The 19,131-nt window shown below is 44.0% G+C and overlaps 2 protein-coding genes across 4 annotated transcripts in view; one reads left to right on the top strand and one right to left on the bottom strand.

The window, feature by feature from the left end:
- The window catches only part of CACNA1C (calcium voltage-gated channel subunit alpha1 C), a 734,131-nt gene that overhangs the window by 692,995 nt on the left and 22,005 nt on the right, over positions 1–19,131 (bottom strand). The gene's annotated exons all lie outside the window — the stretch shown is intronic.
- The window catches only part of DCP1B (decapping mRNA 1B), a 55,900-nt gene continuing 54,899 nt past the window's right edge, over positions 18,131–19,131 (top strand). The window contains exon 1 of one of the 3 annotated variants that reach the window (XM_054035368.1): positions 18,131–18,378. In XM_054035368.1, coding sequence (XP_053891343.1) covers positions 18,226–18,378 — 153 coding nt within the window. In that variant the 5' untranslated portion in view covers positions 18,131–18,225. The remainder of the gene's footprint in view (positions 18,379–19,131) is intronic. The other 2 variants (XM_054035359.1, XM_054035351.1) reach the window with 2 other exon arrangements.

Here is a 19,131-nt window from a genome sequence, read left to right as displayed (position 1 = left end):
AAGAATTTGCCAAATGCAAGGCTAAATCTATACGGGAAATCATTGTATTAATTTAAAATGGAATCAAAATGGAATTACAAGATAACAATGCAGTTAACAAAATTCCAGAAGATATCAGACCACATAAAAAACTTATTGCTTGAACATTTTAACTTATAAAAATATATATTGAAAATTTTCCCCCTTAGAGCTGGTTTCAAAACATTTAACAATCTAAAACAACCACCTAAATAACTCAATAAGTATATATTGTTTCTGGTAATGATAATTTCCCAGATAGATTATTAAATATAGTTTCTTACATTTAAATGCACCTATCATCTCTAAGGATATTACAGCACCTTACAAACTCCACCCAGTACTGGAATGCAGCCACCTTTGGGATGGAATGTGGCTGTAATTCATCAGCTGACATTAAAATACGGGTCACCTTAGTATTGTTAAAATGCAAAATTGGACTGTCTGTCATGGAGTTGTGCATGCACAGTGGGGTTTTAACATCCACCAATAGATGTCAAGCTACTGGCTTTCAGACTCCCTTTTTCCAATTGTGCCTCTTCATTCGTCCTTACTCTTTCTTTCTCTTTAGATACTCAGCCACTTCTGCAACCACTTACGCCTTCCCCTTTCCAAGGAAAGTTTATAGACTTCTTTTCATTCTCCCTCTCCCAAAGTCAGCAATTTCATCTCTCCCTCCCCAGACAGCTAAGCTACACACACCCTCTGATTGCCTCCTTAAAGAACCGTGGAGCCCAATTTCCACTGTTCGGAGAGGCTGCCTGTGCTACAACAGCAACAACTTTTTTCTTTGCTCTCCTCAGACAGTCTGGACTCTGTGTCCACTTTCCCTGAGCTGGTTCTATCACAATCTGTTCTGACACCTGATTACACAATGGATTATGGGACCTATAACTAACCTGTCCTTTTGGATTCAGAACCCAATTCCACAGACCCTTAAACAAAATTCCTATTGACCTGAATAAAAAGGACTGCAGGAGAGAGTATTGAAAATGTGCATTCTTCTATTCACATAAGTAGTTATTAATTAATTGAACTCTGAGAAGGAAGCCACACCCATTTATGAGAAGCTTTTCTTAAAGCTGATTAGTAAGACAATAGCAGGCATCAGGAGAGTCTAACAAGAAGTCTTAAGCTGTCTGTTTTTTTTTGTTGGTTGTTTAAAGAGCACAAATGCTTCTTTGCAGTTAAGGGAACAGGGTTACACAGGATCCAGTGAAGGTTATTTTTATAAGATTGAACTGAGGTGATAATGAAATTAATAAATTTGGGCAACGCCAATCAGCCAAAAGAAAAATGAGAAACCTCATACACTTCTCATGGAAGTTTCTTCTCAGGAAATCCTTGTAGCTCACTGTTCCCATCTAGCAAGTTAAAGTGCCTGTAAATTTCATCTGACAGACAACACATAATAGCATCAGCATCACCAGAAAATGAAGAAATCAGACTGTGGAAAAGTGACTACCAAACACCTTCACAGCACTCAAAGTGTACCAAGGCAAACAGATTCACACAAGTATAATAAACCTAGACTTTGCTATGAGCAGGGCCGGCCCACAACATTTTGGCACCTGAGGCGGGGAGCTCATATGACACCCCTATGCCCCCTCGCTTGGGCCAAAACTTTGAAAGGTCTCAATTCTGCCTTCTTCCTGTTCTACTCCTCTCATGGTACTGCTCTGCTACCTACCCCAATAAAGGACAATTAACAACTTAAAATGCCTTTGTAGAGGAGCAGACTCACCCCTGCGGCACCTCCTACTGGTTGTCCAGGGAATTAGCCCACCAGCCTCTGGAGCGCCTTCTGCAGGCCGGTGATCCGCCTTGTCCTCTACTGGCGCCCGTGTCCCTCCCAGGACCCGGTGCCCCTATTACTGGGATGCTGCCCCCTGGCAGTACCCCACAGATCTGGGTCTCCCCTCCCTGGGGAACCCCCACCCACTATCCCCACCTTGCCTCAGCACTAGGCCACTGCCAGTCACCAACTAGACCCTGCTCCCCGGGGCAAACTGCAGTATAGGCCACTCATCACTGGCAAGGGGGGTTTGGACCTGCTGCCTTGGCCTCGCCCTGGGCTGCCCTCTGCAACCCCCAGTACCCCTTGGCCTATTACACTGCTCTATAGCCAAAATGCTTCTGAAATAAATGTAGTCAAACTTTACTAATTCTGGGACACTGAGAACAAAAATGATGCTTAAAATTGTTGATTGGCTCTAGGTTTCAAGATATGCTATTGGGTCAGTATATACAACCCTTGACTTGGAATGGCGGAGGATAAGTGAGTTAGAAAGGGAAGGGATCTCAATTTAAACCAGAAATGACTAAAATACATCTTTGACTGGATCTATGAATAAATCTATGACTGGGTTTGGACAGTATTTGCTTTTTAGGCAAAACAATGAATGATGCAATCTGAAGCTGGTATTGCATCATACATGATATGAATTGCATCATGTTATTCCTAGAAGTCATGGATGATGCATAACGAAGTTTACATCACTCTGCTGAACAAATTGCCCTATATCAGCTCTAGAAATCATACAGTGTCGTACTTTTATTTGTCAGTGTTTGATTTTGCAAAGGGACACATTTCTGTTTAGCCAAAGTGAGCAGAGATGCCTCATACTTGTGTGAACAGTGCAGATAACTTCTGCTATGTTTGTGGTGAAGTGACTTTTGCATCACAAAAGCGCAGTATAACCACTATGGTTAAGAAAGCCTAACACCTTTATTTTGGCTGCAAAATTGGAGATCAGGACAAGAGGTCGGCGCCACACATATGCTGCAACACTTGTGCAACAAATCTTTGCCAGTGGTTGAATGGGAAAAGGAAATTTATGCCTTTTGCAGTGCCAATGATTTGGAGAGAGCCAACAGATCATACCAGCAATTGTTACTTCTGCATGGTGCCTCCAGTTGGGAAAGGTGTGTCAAAGAAGAAAAAGTGGACTGTGCATTATCCAAACATTCCATCATCTATACGCCCAGTACCCCACGGAGAAGGACTGCCGGTTCCTGATGCACCAGAATCATTCTCACTTGAGTCAGATGAGGAAGAGGAAGAGGATGAAACTTCTGGTCCTGAACCATCAATGTCACAGGACCCACATTTTCTCCCATCCTCCTCCTCTGAACCACACCTCATAACACAAGGTGAACTGAATGACCTTGTCAGGGATTTGGAACTATCCAAGGGTAAGGCAGAGCTGTTGGGCTCCAGACTACAGCAGTGGAATCTCCTGGAAGGTGATGTTAGGGTTTCCATGTTCCGTGACCGTCAAAAGGATCTTGTCCCATTCTTCTTCATGGAAGGTGATCTTGTAGCTTGCAACAACATCGATGGTGTGATGGCAGCCCTCAACATCGTTCACGATCCAGATGAGTGGAGACTGTTCATTGATTCATCGAAGACGAGTCTTAAAGCTGTTTTACTGCATAATGGCAATGTTTTGCCATCAATTCCAGTTGGTCATGCAGTCCATATGAACGAAACCTATGACAACATGAAACAACTTTTGAGGTGCATAAGCTATGACCAACATCAGTGGCAGCTTTGTGGCGATTTGAAGGTTGTTGCTCTCTTGCTTGGTCTGCAGACTGGATACACAAAGTACTGCTGTTTTCTCTGCGAATGGGATAGTCGTGCAAGAGATTCCCACTACATCAAGAAAGATTGGCCACACCGACAGTCATTGGAGCCTGGGAGGAAAAGTGTTCAGTGTTGTCAGAGGCTACAGGTGTGGTGCTTCTGCTTTCTCCTGTTGATATCACTTGGCTGCGTGCGTGTGTTCCCTCTGTGTGCTGCCCCAGCTCTGCAGATAGCTGACACAGCAAACCGGACGAGAACCCCCAATAACCACAGAGTCTAGTAAGGTACAAAGGCACCTCGGCTAGGTTTATTGCGACCCTGACACAATTTCAGTTCCCTGTAGATTACTTAGTCTACCAGGCATACTGCTAGAAAGTGCCGCTCGGCAATGGACTCAGCTCAGTGGCGGGACTTTCCACTGCCCCTTCGGCTGGACAAAGACACCACCCCAGGGACACATTCTTATACACAGGTACAAACAAGTTACACATCACTCCTGACGTATTGAGGTGCAACCCCTCTACGTAGCAAGGTACAACCCCTCTACGCAGTAAGGTGCCGCCTCGCACCTTGTACCTGTTGGTTTGATCAAAACAGCTCTATCCATCATTTTACCCTTTTGCCCCTGTCATTGGGATGGGTCGGTCTGTTCCCTGTTATCTGTGGAATGTTCCAGTATAGTGTATCTTGGTACCATGTTTATACTGTAACTATGCTAAATGAATATGTATTTCTGCAACATCAGCCCTTTCCTTGCCAACTTCTGTGAGCAAGGCCTGCCTCTTGCTCACAGCTTAACTTTGCTTTCTGTTAGCAAAGTCTTGACCATTACTTTAGTTTGGTTCAGGCCTCATACTGGGCCTTCATTAGGCCTTCACTTACTACATTGCCTTCACTTACTACATTCAGCATCCACCACTTGTTGAATCAAGGAAGATTTTGTTACCACCCTTACACATCAAGCTGGGTCTGATGAAGAACTTTGTCAAGGCCATTGACAAAACACAAGCAGCTTTCTAGTACCTCCGTGGAAAATTTCCAAGGTTAAGTGAAGCTAAGATAAAGGAAGGTGTCTTTGTTGGTCCTCAGATTCGTGAAGTTCTTCGTGATGATGCATTTGACCATGCACTGCGTGGCAAGGAAAAGACAGCATGGAAAGCCTTCCAGTTAGTGGCAATAAATTTTCTCGGAAGCAACAAGGCAGACAACTACAGGTTGTTGGTGGAAAACCTCCTCAAGGCATACAAAAGTCTTGGTTGCAACGTGTCACTAAATATACATTTTTTGCACTCTCATCTAGATTTTTTTCCACCGAACTGTGGAGCAGTGAGCGACGAGCATGGCGAGCGATTTCACCAGGACATTGCAACAATGGAGAAACGCTATCAGGGCAAATGAAGCCCATCAATGCTTGCAGACTATTGCTGGACAGTGACAGGAGATGCTCCATTTAATGAATACAAGAGACAAGCCAAGAAGCGCCGAGTAGACACTGAATAGGACTAAACTATGTACTCAATAGTTTTTTGCCTTTTGTTTCATAATAAATTTTATTTATATAACCCTTTTGCTGATTTTTAAAGTGTTACATAAACAGGACAGGTGAAATATTATCATGTAAAGCAACCATAAACACATGAAAAGACCTAGGTTTACAATTTATGATTAAAACTCTACTATCTACACAATATACATAGACATAAAATGTAAAAACTTAAATATCTTAGAAACAGTAGCCAATCAGTTGTTTTAATTGTCATATTTGAATTCAGCACATCAAAATACATAATAAATAGCACATTTTATCTCTGAAGCAGACGACTTCTCAAAAATTGTAGACCAGTGTTACCAGGCCGCAGCCTGGGGCTATCCAGGCTGGCGCTCCCCAGCTCCTCAGCCTTTCCCCAGCCCTGCTCCACTCAGGTTCCCTGTGTCTAGCTCCCCGCAGCCAGGCCCTTCTCTCTCTGAAGGCAGAGAGAGACTCTGGCCTGAGCTCCTGGCTCCCTGCCTGTATAGGGTCTGCTGAGGCTGTTTGGGGCATGGCCCCAGCTGCAGCCACTTCCCCTAATCAGCTCAGCCTTCATGCTACCTGCTCCCTGGGCTATCTCAGGCCCTTCCTGGAAGGAGCAGGTGTCCAGCCTGCTACAGCCTTGTTCAAAAATTTTAAGTAACACTTAACTTTCAAATGCCTGAACAGCAAATGTAACTTTTCTTGTCCGCATAGAATTTTTATCTGTTTGAATAATCAAAGTGATGCTTTCTGTGCCTTCTTGGTTGCAAAGTTTTGAACTGCTTCCTGCTGAAGGTCCACAGTCTGGGCCAGCTCATGCTCTATTGAGATGGTTGCAAGGCCGACCAGCCTCTCCAGTGTTATTGTGGAACGTAGATGTGTTTTTATTAACTTCAGCTTGGAGAAGCTGCGTTCTCCACTGGCAACTGTTACAGGAAGTGTTAAAAGTATGCGCAGAGCAACAAAAGCTGTGGAAAGAAGGTGGTCATCTTATTTGTGCACATATATTCCAAAACAGCCTTTGAAGCTGATCCTGCTGAAATGCATCTTGAAAGGGCTTTCAGTTCATCACCTGAATCACTCGCATCAATATCGCGCATGTCATCATGTTTCAACACTGTCTCTAGTGCCCTGCATTGCTGGTGTAGGTCTTCTTCAGGTATAGTGAGGAGTCTTGGAATATCATACAACATCCCAAATATACTGCTGTGTTCCTTGAGCTGCATGAAACTTTCTTCAACTGACTGTATTGCACAATCTAGCACCTGGTTAACAAATTCAACTTCGAATTGTTGTTTGGGGTCTCTTATGGGATTATCCCATGCCTCGTAATCAAAATGTCTTCTTCTTCGGTGACCTTCGTATTCTTGAATGGGTGGGAAAATAGCTTCTGTTTGAAGTTCCTCTGCCAATTCTGTGCACTCTTCAGAATGTTTTGAAATCCCTCATCTGACGGGTAAGACTGTAGGTATGACTTTGTTTTGCCCAGTTGTTCCATTGCTCCAGATATATCAAGGTCAACACCTTGGAGTCTCTTGTTTACAACATTTATTTCAAACAGTATGTCATGCCACAACACTAAGCCACACAGAAATTTGAAGTTATGTATGTTTCTGGTGATTCCATTTCCCTCTGCCACTGTTCTCCCACAAACAGTTCCTGTCGTAGTGTTATCCTCCATAATGGCAACTATGGCATCATCTGTTTTCCCAATTTGGTGTTTGATAGGCTTTATCGCCTCCACTTGACTTTCCCATCATGTGGCACTCAGTGCCACACTATCAGAGCGGATGTTCCCAGATGTTGCTTCAAAATTTTCCATCGATGAGTTGATGCAGAGAAAAATACATAGATGCTTTTAATTATATTAAAAAATTCAGCAGCCTCACTTGAAGCTGATGCTGCATCACTGACCACCAAGTTCAATGAATGAGAACTGCATGGGACAAAAAAAGCTCGAGGGTTTAACTCTCGGATCCGTGTCTGTACTCCTCTGTTCTTTCCTCTCATGTTGGCACCATTATCGTAGCCCTGACCTCTCATGTCATCTATCGCAATTCCTGTATCTTCCAGCTTTTTAAGAAGCACATTTGTCAAAACAGCTCTGTAGTATCATCGTCAATAAATTCTAGAAAATGCTCTTTGACGGTCACCATTGCAGGGACATTTTCAATAGGTTCTGTTGTTGTTACAAAATGCACCATTAAAGTCATTTGTTCCGTATGACTCATGTCAGGGGTGCGGTCCAGAATAACAGAGTAATATCTTGCTGACTTCAGATCTGCCACAATCTTCTGTTTGACTTTTGTTGCCAGTAACTGTATGATCTCATTTTGACTTGTTTTTCCAAGGTAGTGGTGTGTGTACATTTCTTGGGTGGTGACTCTTCTTAGATGCTCCGGGAGTACAGCATCATACTCAGCCATCAGGTCCACAATTTTAAGGAAGTTTTCATTGTTTGGCACATACAGCTGATCTGAAGTGCCACGCAGTGCTAGGTTTTGGGTAGCAAGCATTCTCACAATGGCAATGAGCCTTTTCAGAAGATTTTGCCAGTAAAGAGACTCTGATGCAGTCTTCTCTTGATGCTGATCATCTATGGTGGCCTTTAACCTTAGTCTCATCTCAAGCTCTTTCCACCTATGGAATGCTCTCTGGTGATTTGCTGCCTTCTCATGGCATGCCAGATTTCTAGCCAGATATTTCCAGTCCTTTGTTTCTGTAGAACCCAATGTGGCTGGAACATTAGACTGGAAGAGTTTGCAACAAAAACAGTATGCAGCATTCTGAGTACATAAGTCATGGCCTCTCCACTTTGTCATCCTTGGGGATTTCACACCAGTAATGTGTTGGATGGAAACTTCTATTTTCATTGTCTTTGGGGAACATGAAGTTTTTCACTTGCTGTGGCCAATGCAGTACAAGGAAGTCCCTCAGGCTACTGCTCAAGTGAGTCCACAGTCCTGGATCATCTAGACTTAAGGAATTAAACTCAGCAGCAGCTGTTTCTTGCACCTCCACCACACTCTTCTCTGATCTACACTTTTCTTCAGGAATGTGCATGGTTACATCCATTTGAGATAGAGATATGGATGCTGCAGTAGCTGCCAGGTCACCTGCACTTTGACTAACTGGAAGATCAGGCATCTCCTCACCATTCACATCCTCACTGGGGCCAGAAGGCTCACCGTGAACATTTGTGTCTATGTATCTCAGGAAAGCTCCTCCCTGCTTAGATAAAAAAGCCTCCTTTGCTTTCTTTCTTTTTTTGAATGCTGCCCCAGAGGGGCGTTTTCTTTTTTCACTCATGACTGCTGTTCTGTGGCAGCTATAGTGGCTCTCAACACTCAATTGAAGGGGACAAATAAGCAGGCTGGTAGCAGGGCCTGAGTGAGGGAAGATATCAGCATCTTAAGGGCCTAACTGGCTTCTACTACTTCAGTTGACTGCCTGTTCTCCTCTACACTCTGGGTCCTAGTGGTGCCCTCCTCCCCCCCATAGTCTGGCACCTGAGGCAGCCGCCTCAGTTCGCCTCATGGTAAGGCCAGCCCTGGCAGCTACCCACTGGAGTTTGTGGTGTTAATACCCTTGGTTTTCAGTCCAGAATCTCGTTAAAAGTGCTTAAATCTTCTATTGGCTGCCCACAGAAGGCCCCTGTGTACCAGTTGTCCCTAGTATAAAAGCAGGGATACATTTTGCTCACTATTTCCCAGAGCATCGCTGACAGAGACACAAAAATGTTAGGTCTTTGACTGCCCAAATGCTTCTTGCAGTGTCCATAAGCCTTACTGCAATACAAATAACAAAGAAAATAATTTAAAGCAATATCAATCTAACAACAAAATGCAGTATTTCAAACTTTTAGTACAGGGGTCAGCAACCTTTCAGAAATGGTGTGCCGAGTCTTCATTTATTCACTTTAATTTAAGGTTTCACATGCCAGTAATACATTTTAACCATTTTAGAAAGTATCTTTCTATAGGTCTATAATATATAACTAAACTATTATTGTATGTAAAGTAAATAAGGTTTTTAAAATGTTTAAGAAGCTTCATTTAAAATTAAATTAAAATGCAGAGCCCCCCAAACCAGTGATCAGGACCCGGGCAGTGTGAGTGCCACTGAAAATCAACTCACATGCTGCCTTCGGCACCCGTGCCATAGGTTGCCTAACCCTGTTTAGTATAAGGCAGTAATTGCATTACATTGTGCAGTCACTTGTGAATCATTATTGCAATATTCCATGCAAGGAAGAGTCCATTTTTAACTTGAAACCATTTAAACACAAATATTGCATTGGTATTTTGAACTTTTATGTATTTACCAGCAAAATGCAACAGATAAATAAAAATGCTCCCCAAACCCTGAGTATGCACCACAGTGAAAAGACTGTACTGTTATAGATCAGTTGGTTGTCTGACAAATGCCATATGTCTAAGAGTTAAGGTGATTGCCTGATTAAATACTAGTATGGCAATAAATTAGTAGCCATAGTAAATATCCTAAAGCAATATTCTATTAAATGAGTACAAGTTTGTTGCTCTCATGGTAACAATATTACTTTACTGGTTTTGTAATTCAAATGCTTGCCCTTTATTATAAAGGACTCAAGATGGTTGCCTCATCAGAATATAACCTTGTGTTAGGCTAGGGATTATAACTCAAACAAAATGGCAAACAAACAAACAAACAAACTTCAAAGTGAAACCTCAGAAATCTTGTTGAGCAATGTAGGAAGTTCAGTGATTTCTGATTTATTTCATGCTTACAGAACTGGGGGGGGGGGGTGGAAGCCCCCGATGTTTGACATCTTTGTTTCTGGATATAGAAAAAGAAGCAGGATTGGAGGTTTATAACACCTTCATTTTTGGGAAGAGGTTGGAAGAAATAATCTGGGTGCTGTTTTTCAGAGGTTTGATGACTAGTGTATCCCAAAAACAAATATATAAAAGGGATCAGTTTTATCATTTGTATCCAATTACAAGTTGAGGCAATAAATTAATATTTAACAGAGCTTAAATTTTAAATTAAATTTAGGATTTTGGAGAACTAACAGAGTCTCTTATCAAAACCAGACTGGTTTGTGGCATTAATCTCAGTTGGAAGGAATGATATCTGCAGAGCAAAACTAAAATTTCAGAAAAAAATAGAAGTAAATAAAGAAGCAGTGAGCAGCAAACTAAGATTTTGTTTACATGGGAACATTTTTCTAGTATAACATAAGGTTTGAATTTAAACCGATACATCAGTATAACCTCCAATGCAGACACACTTATTCCAGTATTAGACTAAGAGTGCCTTTTTCAGTTCAGTTTATGTTACTTGTCAAGGGGTTTAAACTAAACCAAAAAAAGCCACACTTATACTGAAATAAGAGTGTCCACATTGGAGGTGAGGATTTATACAGGTATAATTATATGAATATAACTGGTAAAACTTTTCCACATAGATGAGCCCTTAGACAGAAGATGGTGTGTGTGAAATGTACAGTGTCTGAAATAAGTGTTCACCATATGACAACACTTAGAATTACAGCAACAGAAACATTTTGCAAAAATGTGCAAAGCAAGAAATGTGATCTCAATCAAACAACATGCCCTCATTTCCTGAAAGAATTCTTCAGAAATCCATGACAACTTGTGGTTATTGTAATTAATCACACACAATACCTACAGCATCAGAGTTCTCAAAATCAATAGCACCAAAGTAGAGAATCTTATTTTTCAGTGAGTTAAAATAAAAATTCTCAACAGATAGTGAAGTGGGCTGCTTTTGCATCGAAAAGGTCTGCCAAATTCCACCAGGGGGTAGTATTACACATACACTGATGCCGATAACTTACTGTGATGTTATATATCATTTCCTTGCAATTTTTTTCTAGTTTGAGAATGAAAATGACTGGATCTAGTTTGATTCTGGGAGTTACATTTTTAAATAACTATGCCAGATGGAATTAACTGGGCTGAGCACAGTTTTCTCCATGTGCCATTTGGTTCAAGGCTGAGTCAGTTAAGGAATCCTGAGCGCGTAAACTGCTAACAAAAAGACTAAAACTTCCTTAAACATTGGGAATTGAGGTAGACAAAGATCCAACCATAGTCTTTTAGACTTGTGGGTACCAGCAACATACATGTCCCCCAATCATACTGTAAAGTCAGTTACTGATCATTTGTAATAAAACTGTGCTGAAAGGACAATATATATGAAATGACCCTATCAGGCTGGCTGGTGAGAGATGCAGCCAACCTTCATCTAAGTTTTTCTTGAGAGAGAAGGGGAGAGACTGAGTCTGAGGAGATAAGAAAGCAGACTTTGTCCTCACTCACAACTACTTCACATTTGGGGACAATATATACCTTCAAGTCAGCAGCACTGCTATGGGTACCCACATGGCCCCACAGTATGCCAACATTTTTATGGCTGACTTAGAACAACGCTTCCTTAGCTCTCGTCCCCTAACGCCCCTACTCTACTTGTGCTACATTGATGACATCTTCATCATCTGGACCCATGGAAAAGAAGCCCTTGAGGAATTCCACCATGATTTCAATAATTTCCATCCTACCATCAACCTCAGCCTAGATCAATCCACACAAGCGGTCCATTTCCTGGACACTACTGTGCTAATAAGCAATGGTCACATAAATACCACCCTATACCGGAAACCTACTGACTGCTACACTTACCTACATGCCTCCAGCTTCCATCCAGGACACACCACATGATCCATTGTCTACAGCCAAGCTCTAAGATATAACCGCATTTGCTCCAATCCCTCAGATAGAGACAAGCACCTACAAGATCTCTATCAAGCATTCTTAAAACTACAATACCCACCTGCTGAAGTGAAAAAACAGATTGACAGAGCCAGACAAGTACCCAGAAGTCACCTCCTACACGACAGGCCCAACAAAGAAAATAACAGAACACCACTAGCTGTCACCTTCAGCCCCCAACTAAAACCTCTCCAGCGCATCATCAGAGATCTACAACCTATCCTGAAAGATGATCCTTTACTCTCACAGATCTTGGGAGACAGACCTGTCCTCGCTTACAGTCAACCCCCCAACCTAAAGCAAATACCACCAGCAACCACACATCACTGAACTAAAACACTGACCCAGGAACCTATCCTTGTAACAAAGCCCGATGCCAACTCTGTCCACATATCTATTCAAGTGACATCATCATAGGACCTAATCACATCAGCCATACCATCAGGGACTCGTTCACCTGCACATCTACCAATGTGATATATGCCATCATGTGCCAGCAATGCCCCTCTGCCATGTACATTGGCCAAACCGGACAGTCTCTACGCAAAAGAATTAATGGACACAAATCTGACATCAGGAATCATAATACTCAAAAACCAGTGGGAGAACACTTTAACCTGTCTGGCCATTCAATGACAGACCTGCGGGTGGCTATCTTACAACAGAAAAACTTCAAAAACAGACTCCAATGAGAGACTGCTGAGCTGGAATTGATATGCAAACTAGATACAATCAACTCAGGATTGAATAAGGACTGGGAATGGCTGAGCCATTACAAACATTGAATCTATCTCCCCTTGTAAGTATTCTCACACTTCTTATCAAACTGTCTGTACTGGGCTATCTTGATTATCACTTCAAAAGTTTTTTTCTCTTACTTAATTGGCCTCTCAGAGTTGGTAAGACAACTCCCACCTGTTCATGCTCTCTGTATGTGTGTATATATATCTCCTCAATATATGTTTCACTCTATATGCATCCAAAGAAGTGGGCTGTAGTCCACGAAAGCTTATGCTCTAATAAATGTGTTAGTCTCTAAGGTGCCACAAGTACTCCTGTCCTTTTTAAGAAAGCAGAGATACTGAGTCCTGCTGTTTGAGTTGGGGGCTTGCTTAACTCCGCCCAGAATGTAAGGGGGGCTGGAGTAACTCACTACACAGAAGCAACTTGAATCTGAGACAGAGAGAACCGAGGTGTAGACTGAGCAATCCTGAAGGAGGTAGATTAGAAGCAGCCACACCTGGAGAGAAGGCTTAGGTTGAACTCTGTTATTAGCTAAATTTCAAAATGAAAGGCCATTTCTAAACAAAAAGTTGAAACATTTTGTTCATTTCATTTGTTTTAAAATGTTTTCTTTCAGAAATGTTGAAATGAAACATGTTACTATTTCCAATTTTTGTTCGTTTGTTTTTGGTCAAAACCATTCACTGAATTCTACCCAAATTTGCAAATAGTTTTGCTTCCCCAATAAAGATATTTTTAGCGAATTTACTATTTGCCAAAAAGAATTCACCCAGTTCTACATAAGAGTAGCTGCTACAGTATCAGATTGAGGGACGTTGTGGAATCCCTGTCACTGGAGATTTTTAAAAATAGGCTAAACAAACATATGTCAGGGATGGCTGGATATATGTGGTCTTGCCTCAGTGCAGGGGGCTGGACTAGATAATCTCTTGAGGTCCCTTCAAGCCCTACATTTCTATGATTCTATATTTCACAATTATGTGCTTTATAAAATTAGGACATTTTCAAAGCTAAAAAAACACTTTGCTTCATAAACAAATTCCAGTAAAATCATGCTAACTTGATTTTGGGAGAGCAATTATAGATTGTTCCCTTAGTGAATTAGTAGGTGAGAAAACAAGCACATTTAAAGAATTAAAGCTTTTTGTTATGAAATCTTTGCTGAGAAGTGCTTATTTTTGGTAGAAAATTGAGAATTCACAAGCTTCTGTACCTACAAGATTTTTTTTAAACACAGACCAGGTCTACACTACAGGCCTATATCGGTATAACTATTTCACTCAGGGGTGTGAAAAATCCATACCCCTGAGCAACATACTTATATTGACCTTAACCACTGTGTAGATAGCTCTATGTCAGACAGAGAGCTTTCCTGCGGACATAGCTACCACCTTTCGGGGAGGTGGATTAACTACGCTAACAGCAGAAAGTCTCCCATTGGTGTGGTAGAGTCTTCACTAAAGAACTACAGCAGCACAAGACAAGCTGACAGTGTTATGTTGTAAGATGTTAATGGCTGCCATCAAGCAGGCCTTTGTTCTCTAGAGGTCACAAAACTGGTTAAAACTTGTGGGTGTGCACTTTTGTTTCAGGCTAAATAGAAGGCGCAATTAATCCCCTTAATGTAGTGAGATAGTTGGAAACTATAGAAGATACTGCCCAAGGCAATGAATCATGTGGCAAGGCCTCATCAGAGGCCAAGATGTGTGGGCTCAGGGGTTCCCTGATCGCAGACACAGGGAGTAAGGAATTGTTTGGCAAGCTGTGTGTGTAAAAGAGGCAAGAAGCCAGGAGAAAACCAATAGGAACCAAAAAGAAAACCAACAGAGAGGAAAAAAAGCAGTTGTGAATGTGGTCCTGAAGGGAGCAGAGAGACAGAGTTCCTTGGGCATGGAATGCACTGGAAAGGCAGGTTTGAGGATTTCTGAGCAAGGAAACTACCTGCAGTTATTTGTCTCCTCTGTGTACAGGGAAGCAGGACTGTACATTCTTTGTAAATAAACAGGATTGCATCAAGGAATATACCTGACTCCTATAATCAATTTCTCCTCTTAATGGAAACAAACCTGCAAGGCTCTAAACATTGATTAGCCACTCAGTCAGACCAAATGGGCACCAGCAGAAACAATCTTACTAACTTCTGCTTTTATACATTCCCAGAATTCAAAAGGTATCTAAACAATAACTTGTTATTAAACAGTAACTTGATTAAAATGTTGCACAATAACAGACTCAGACCTTCACTGGAATGCCAAATTGTAACCATGAGTGAATGTTTACAATCTGAAAGAACAATCCATTGCAAATCAATTTCTGCATTATATTCTGTCTCTTTTGGAGTTAGGTCGACCAGATTTTTGCAATACAAAATAGGGAAACCTTTTTTAATATTATCAGTAGTATGGGTACCAAAAGGGCTGGGCAGCTGCAGAAGTCAGGTTGAGAGAGCTTAATCCTCCCATGCCTCAGTGACAAATTGGGGTAGATAAAATGGCCATAAGAAGGATTGGCCCATCAGAGGGGATTCGGGGGCAGGGGGATGTCTTGTTACTAGGGAATCCAGGAGGGTTTAGACAGCAGAAAAAATTGAGTTGATCTACTTGTCACTTGAGCAGCAAGGAATGCCTAATTATCACCCTTCCTCCTCACTGGTTTTCTTCCCATCTTCCTCCTAAAGTTTCCAGACCACAGCATTTCTTTCCCTAGTCCAGGGGTCAGCAACCTACAGCACGGGAGCCGATTCTGAGTAGCATGCTGCTGCCCACTGAGAGGAGGAGGAGGAGGGGCCGGAATGCACCACGCTGTGGGAAGAAACGGGGGAGGGGGAAGCTTGGATGCCGCAGGATCAAGCTTCTGCCTCCTGCCCCCACAAGGGAGAGCGGTGGGGGGGGGTCCCGGCCCCCCTCCCCACTCAGCCCCCCCCCGACCACCGCTCTCCCCTGCGGGGGCAGGAGGCAGAAGCTTGGTCCTGCGGCAGCCAAGCTTCCCCTTCCCCCGCTTCTTCACACAACGTGGTGCATTCCGGCCCCTTCTCCTCCCCTCCCCCTAGAGGAGCAGAGCTGAGTGGCAGCGTGCTCGCTGCTCCGTAGAGGACGCAGAGAGAGATAGGGACGGGCCTGGGGGAAGGGGGTGGAACAGGTCATATCCCTCCCAGCCCCCTGCCACGAGCCGCTCAGGGCAGGGGGCTGGGAGCACCCCCAGGAGCCGAGCACCCCAGTCTTCTATCCTGCAATTCCTACACTCCCCCCAGCCCTCTGCCCTGACCTTGAGTTGCCCCCAACACCCAGCCTTCTGCTCTGTATCTCCACACACACCCCTGCCCTCTGCCCTGACCTTGAGTTGCCCCCAACACCCAGCCTTCTGCTCTGTATCTCCACACACACCCCTGCCCTCTGCCTTGACCTTGAGTTGCCCCCAACACCCAGCCTTCTGCTCTGTATCTCCACACACATCCCAGCCCTCGGCCCTGAACCCCCCCTCCCACCCAGCCTTCTGCCCTGCACCTCCACACACACCCCAGCCCTCTGCCCTGAACCCCCACACACATCCAGCCTTGTGCCCTGTACGTCCACACACCCCAGCCATCTGCCCTGACCTCGAGTCCCTCCCAACACCCAGCCCTCTGTCCTGAAACCCCCCCACACTCCAGCCCTCTGCCCTGACCTCGAGTCCCCCCCAAACCCAGCCTTCTGCCCTGAACCTCCACACCCCCAGCCCTCTGCCCTGACCTTAAGTCCCCCCCAACACCCAGCCTTCTGCCCTGCACCTCCACACACACCCCAGCCCTCTGCCCTGAACCCCCCCACACCCAGTCTTGTGCCCTGCACGTCCACACACCCTAGCCCTCTGCCCTGACCTCGAGTCCCCCCCAACACCCAGCCCTCTGCCCTGAACCCCCCACCCAGCGGGCTGAGCAGGCTGGCGGCGTAAGATCAGCATTTTAATTTAATTTTAAATGAAGCTTCTTAAACATTTTGAAAACCTTGTTTACTTTACATGCAACAATAGTTTAGTTATATAATATACACTTAGAGAGAGACCCTTCTAAAAAAACTTTAAAATGTATTACCGGCACGCAAAACCTTAAAGTGAATAAATAAAGACTTGGCACACCACTTCTGAAAGGTTGCCTGCCCTAGTCCATGAAACGCCACATCTTACTTACTTTGGACTGATGTTAGGGCACCGGACTGCTTACCTTTGGAGGAAAACGTATTGTCCATCTGTTTCTAATCATGGCTCCTCTCCATTGATTAGCTTCACTTGTATTATTTCATAGCTGATTCAGATGAGTAAGTAGGTCCATAGGTGTATGCTGGCAAATATGAGTACATATAGCCATGGGTGTGTACCCACCCATGTGTGTATGTCCATACATATATATACATGCCCATTCCCATTCAAGTGTGTATGTGTGTCTATGCTACAGACATGTACGGCTTTGTGTGCTCTCTTGTGGGTATTTTTGTGTGTTGATGCTTTGGTGTGTCTGTATACTCATAGGTATGAGTGTACATGCCCATATACATCTATGTCTATGTGTGCCCTGCATGTATTTCTGTGCATATGTGTTTCTGTATTTACATATGCTTATGGGCCTATATTTGCCTATGTTTCTAACTCTGCATTGCCAAGTCTCAAAATTTCATTAAAACAACGAGGAGTTTGGTGGCACCTTAAAGACTAACAGATTTATTTGGGCATAAGCTTTCGTGGGTAAAAAACCATTTCTTCAGATGCATGGAGTGAAAATTACAGAAACAGCCATAAATATATATTGCCACCTGAAGAGAAGAGAGTTACCTTATTAGTGGAGAACTAATGTTGAAGGCCAAGTAAGTAAGGGTGGATGTGGTCCACTCTCAATAATTGATAAGGAGGTGTCAATACCGAGAGAGAAAATTGCTTTTGTAGTGAGCCAACCACCTCCAGTCCCCATTCAAGCCCAGATTGATTGTGTTAAGTTTGCAAATGAATTCTCAATACTTTTCTTGAATCCCCAGCAGCTGGAATCAAGGGATTTTCAAAGACTCTTAACTTGCTTTTAAAAACAAAAACAAACAAAACAAAACAAAACCCCTAAGTCTGTAGTCCTCCAGGTGGTGGAGTAAATCTGTTAAACATGAACCCTGAAGACTCCACCACCAGAAAACAAATAAAAGGAACCTAAAAATTATGATTGTTGAGCCATTTTTATGATTTTGGAACAACTGAGGTTGGCAATACCGGTCTCTCTACACCGCTGGCTACACGTGCCTGTGCGTGCGTGCACATGCCCTCCCACGGCTGCCCCTCAGAAGAGTCTGGATTTCACGCGTGGGCTGTGCGAGGCCGGGCGTTACACGGTGCGGTCCCTGCAGGCCCCGCCCCCTGGGTTACGCACGGAGAGTGCGGCCTGGCCTTTGGTGAGTTTATCTTGTTGCTAATGGCAACAATCCTGAGCAATGTGAACTCTGCGCTCGACTACCGAGTCTGGGTCCAGCACCCTGGCGCGGGTTTGTTTCTCGCTCTCAGAGCTCCATCTCGTTCTCGGCTTTAGATTAATCGTGCCCACCCAGCGCGCCGTGAGTGTTGTTGTTGGGGGCAAAATGGCGGCGGTGGTGGCCGGGGCCGCCCTGCTGGGCAAGGGGCTGGACATCAGCCTGGCGGCGCTGCAGCGGCACGACCCCTACATCAGCAGCATCGTGGACGTGGCCAGCCAGGTGGCGCTCTACACCTTTGGGCACCGCGCCAACGAGTGGGTGCGTGAGATGAGATCCCCCCCGGGCCGGGAGCCCCCCAAAGCGGGGGGTAGGGCAGGCAGCGGGGAGACCCCCCCACACACACACAGGAGGGGGGAGGGAGCTGGGAGACCCCCTCCCCCACACATATACCAGTTTGGGGAGGGCAGGCAGTGGGGAGACACACACCCCCCCCCCGACGTGGGGAGGGCACGAAGCGGGAAGACACCCCACACAGACACACACGTGGGCAGTGAGGGAGCTGGGAGGGATGGTGGCTGAAAGTCTTGGGGCTGTATTTCTCTTCTTTAATTTATCAAATTTAATATGCTCAGTTATAAAGGCCCAGGGCCATTGTGAAACCCGAAAGGGGAAAAGAACAGTTTCCGGTTCTCTCCCGCACTACTCTGAAACTAAACACCAGACAAAAGCTGGTGAGAAGATAGTTGGGAGAAAGAAGAGGTGGCCGTCCCTCCCCCATGCTGGCTTGATGAACTTTAAATTCATAGGGGTGTCTATTAAACAATGTGTGCTAAAGCAGGTAACAAGTCCTTGCCCTGAAGAGCATATAGTCTATATGTATATAGTATGAATACAATGCAGTGCTCTATGGAAAGTGTATTGTGGCTGGAACGCTCTGTGGAGTGGTGTGTGCGTATATGATTTTTGGAAGCACGGCATATAATTCCAGATTTACCAGTAATGTGGTACCAATGCTCAAGAAGCAGCAAATGTAACAAATCTTCATGATAAGAATACTGTTTATAGACGCCC

This window comes from Malaclemys terrapin, chromosome 1 (assembly GCF_027887155.1).
Source record: "Malaclemys terrapin pileata isolate rMalTer1 chromosome 1, rMalTer1.hap1, whole genome shotgun sequence".
Lineage (NCBI taxonomy): Eukaryota > Metazoa > Chordata > Testudines > Emydidae > Malaclemys > Malaclemys terrapin.
The sequence above is the reverse complement of the archived record's forward strand: the minus strand, read 5'-3'. Positions and strand labels throughout refer to the sequence as shown.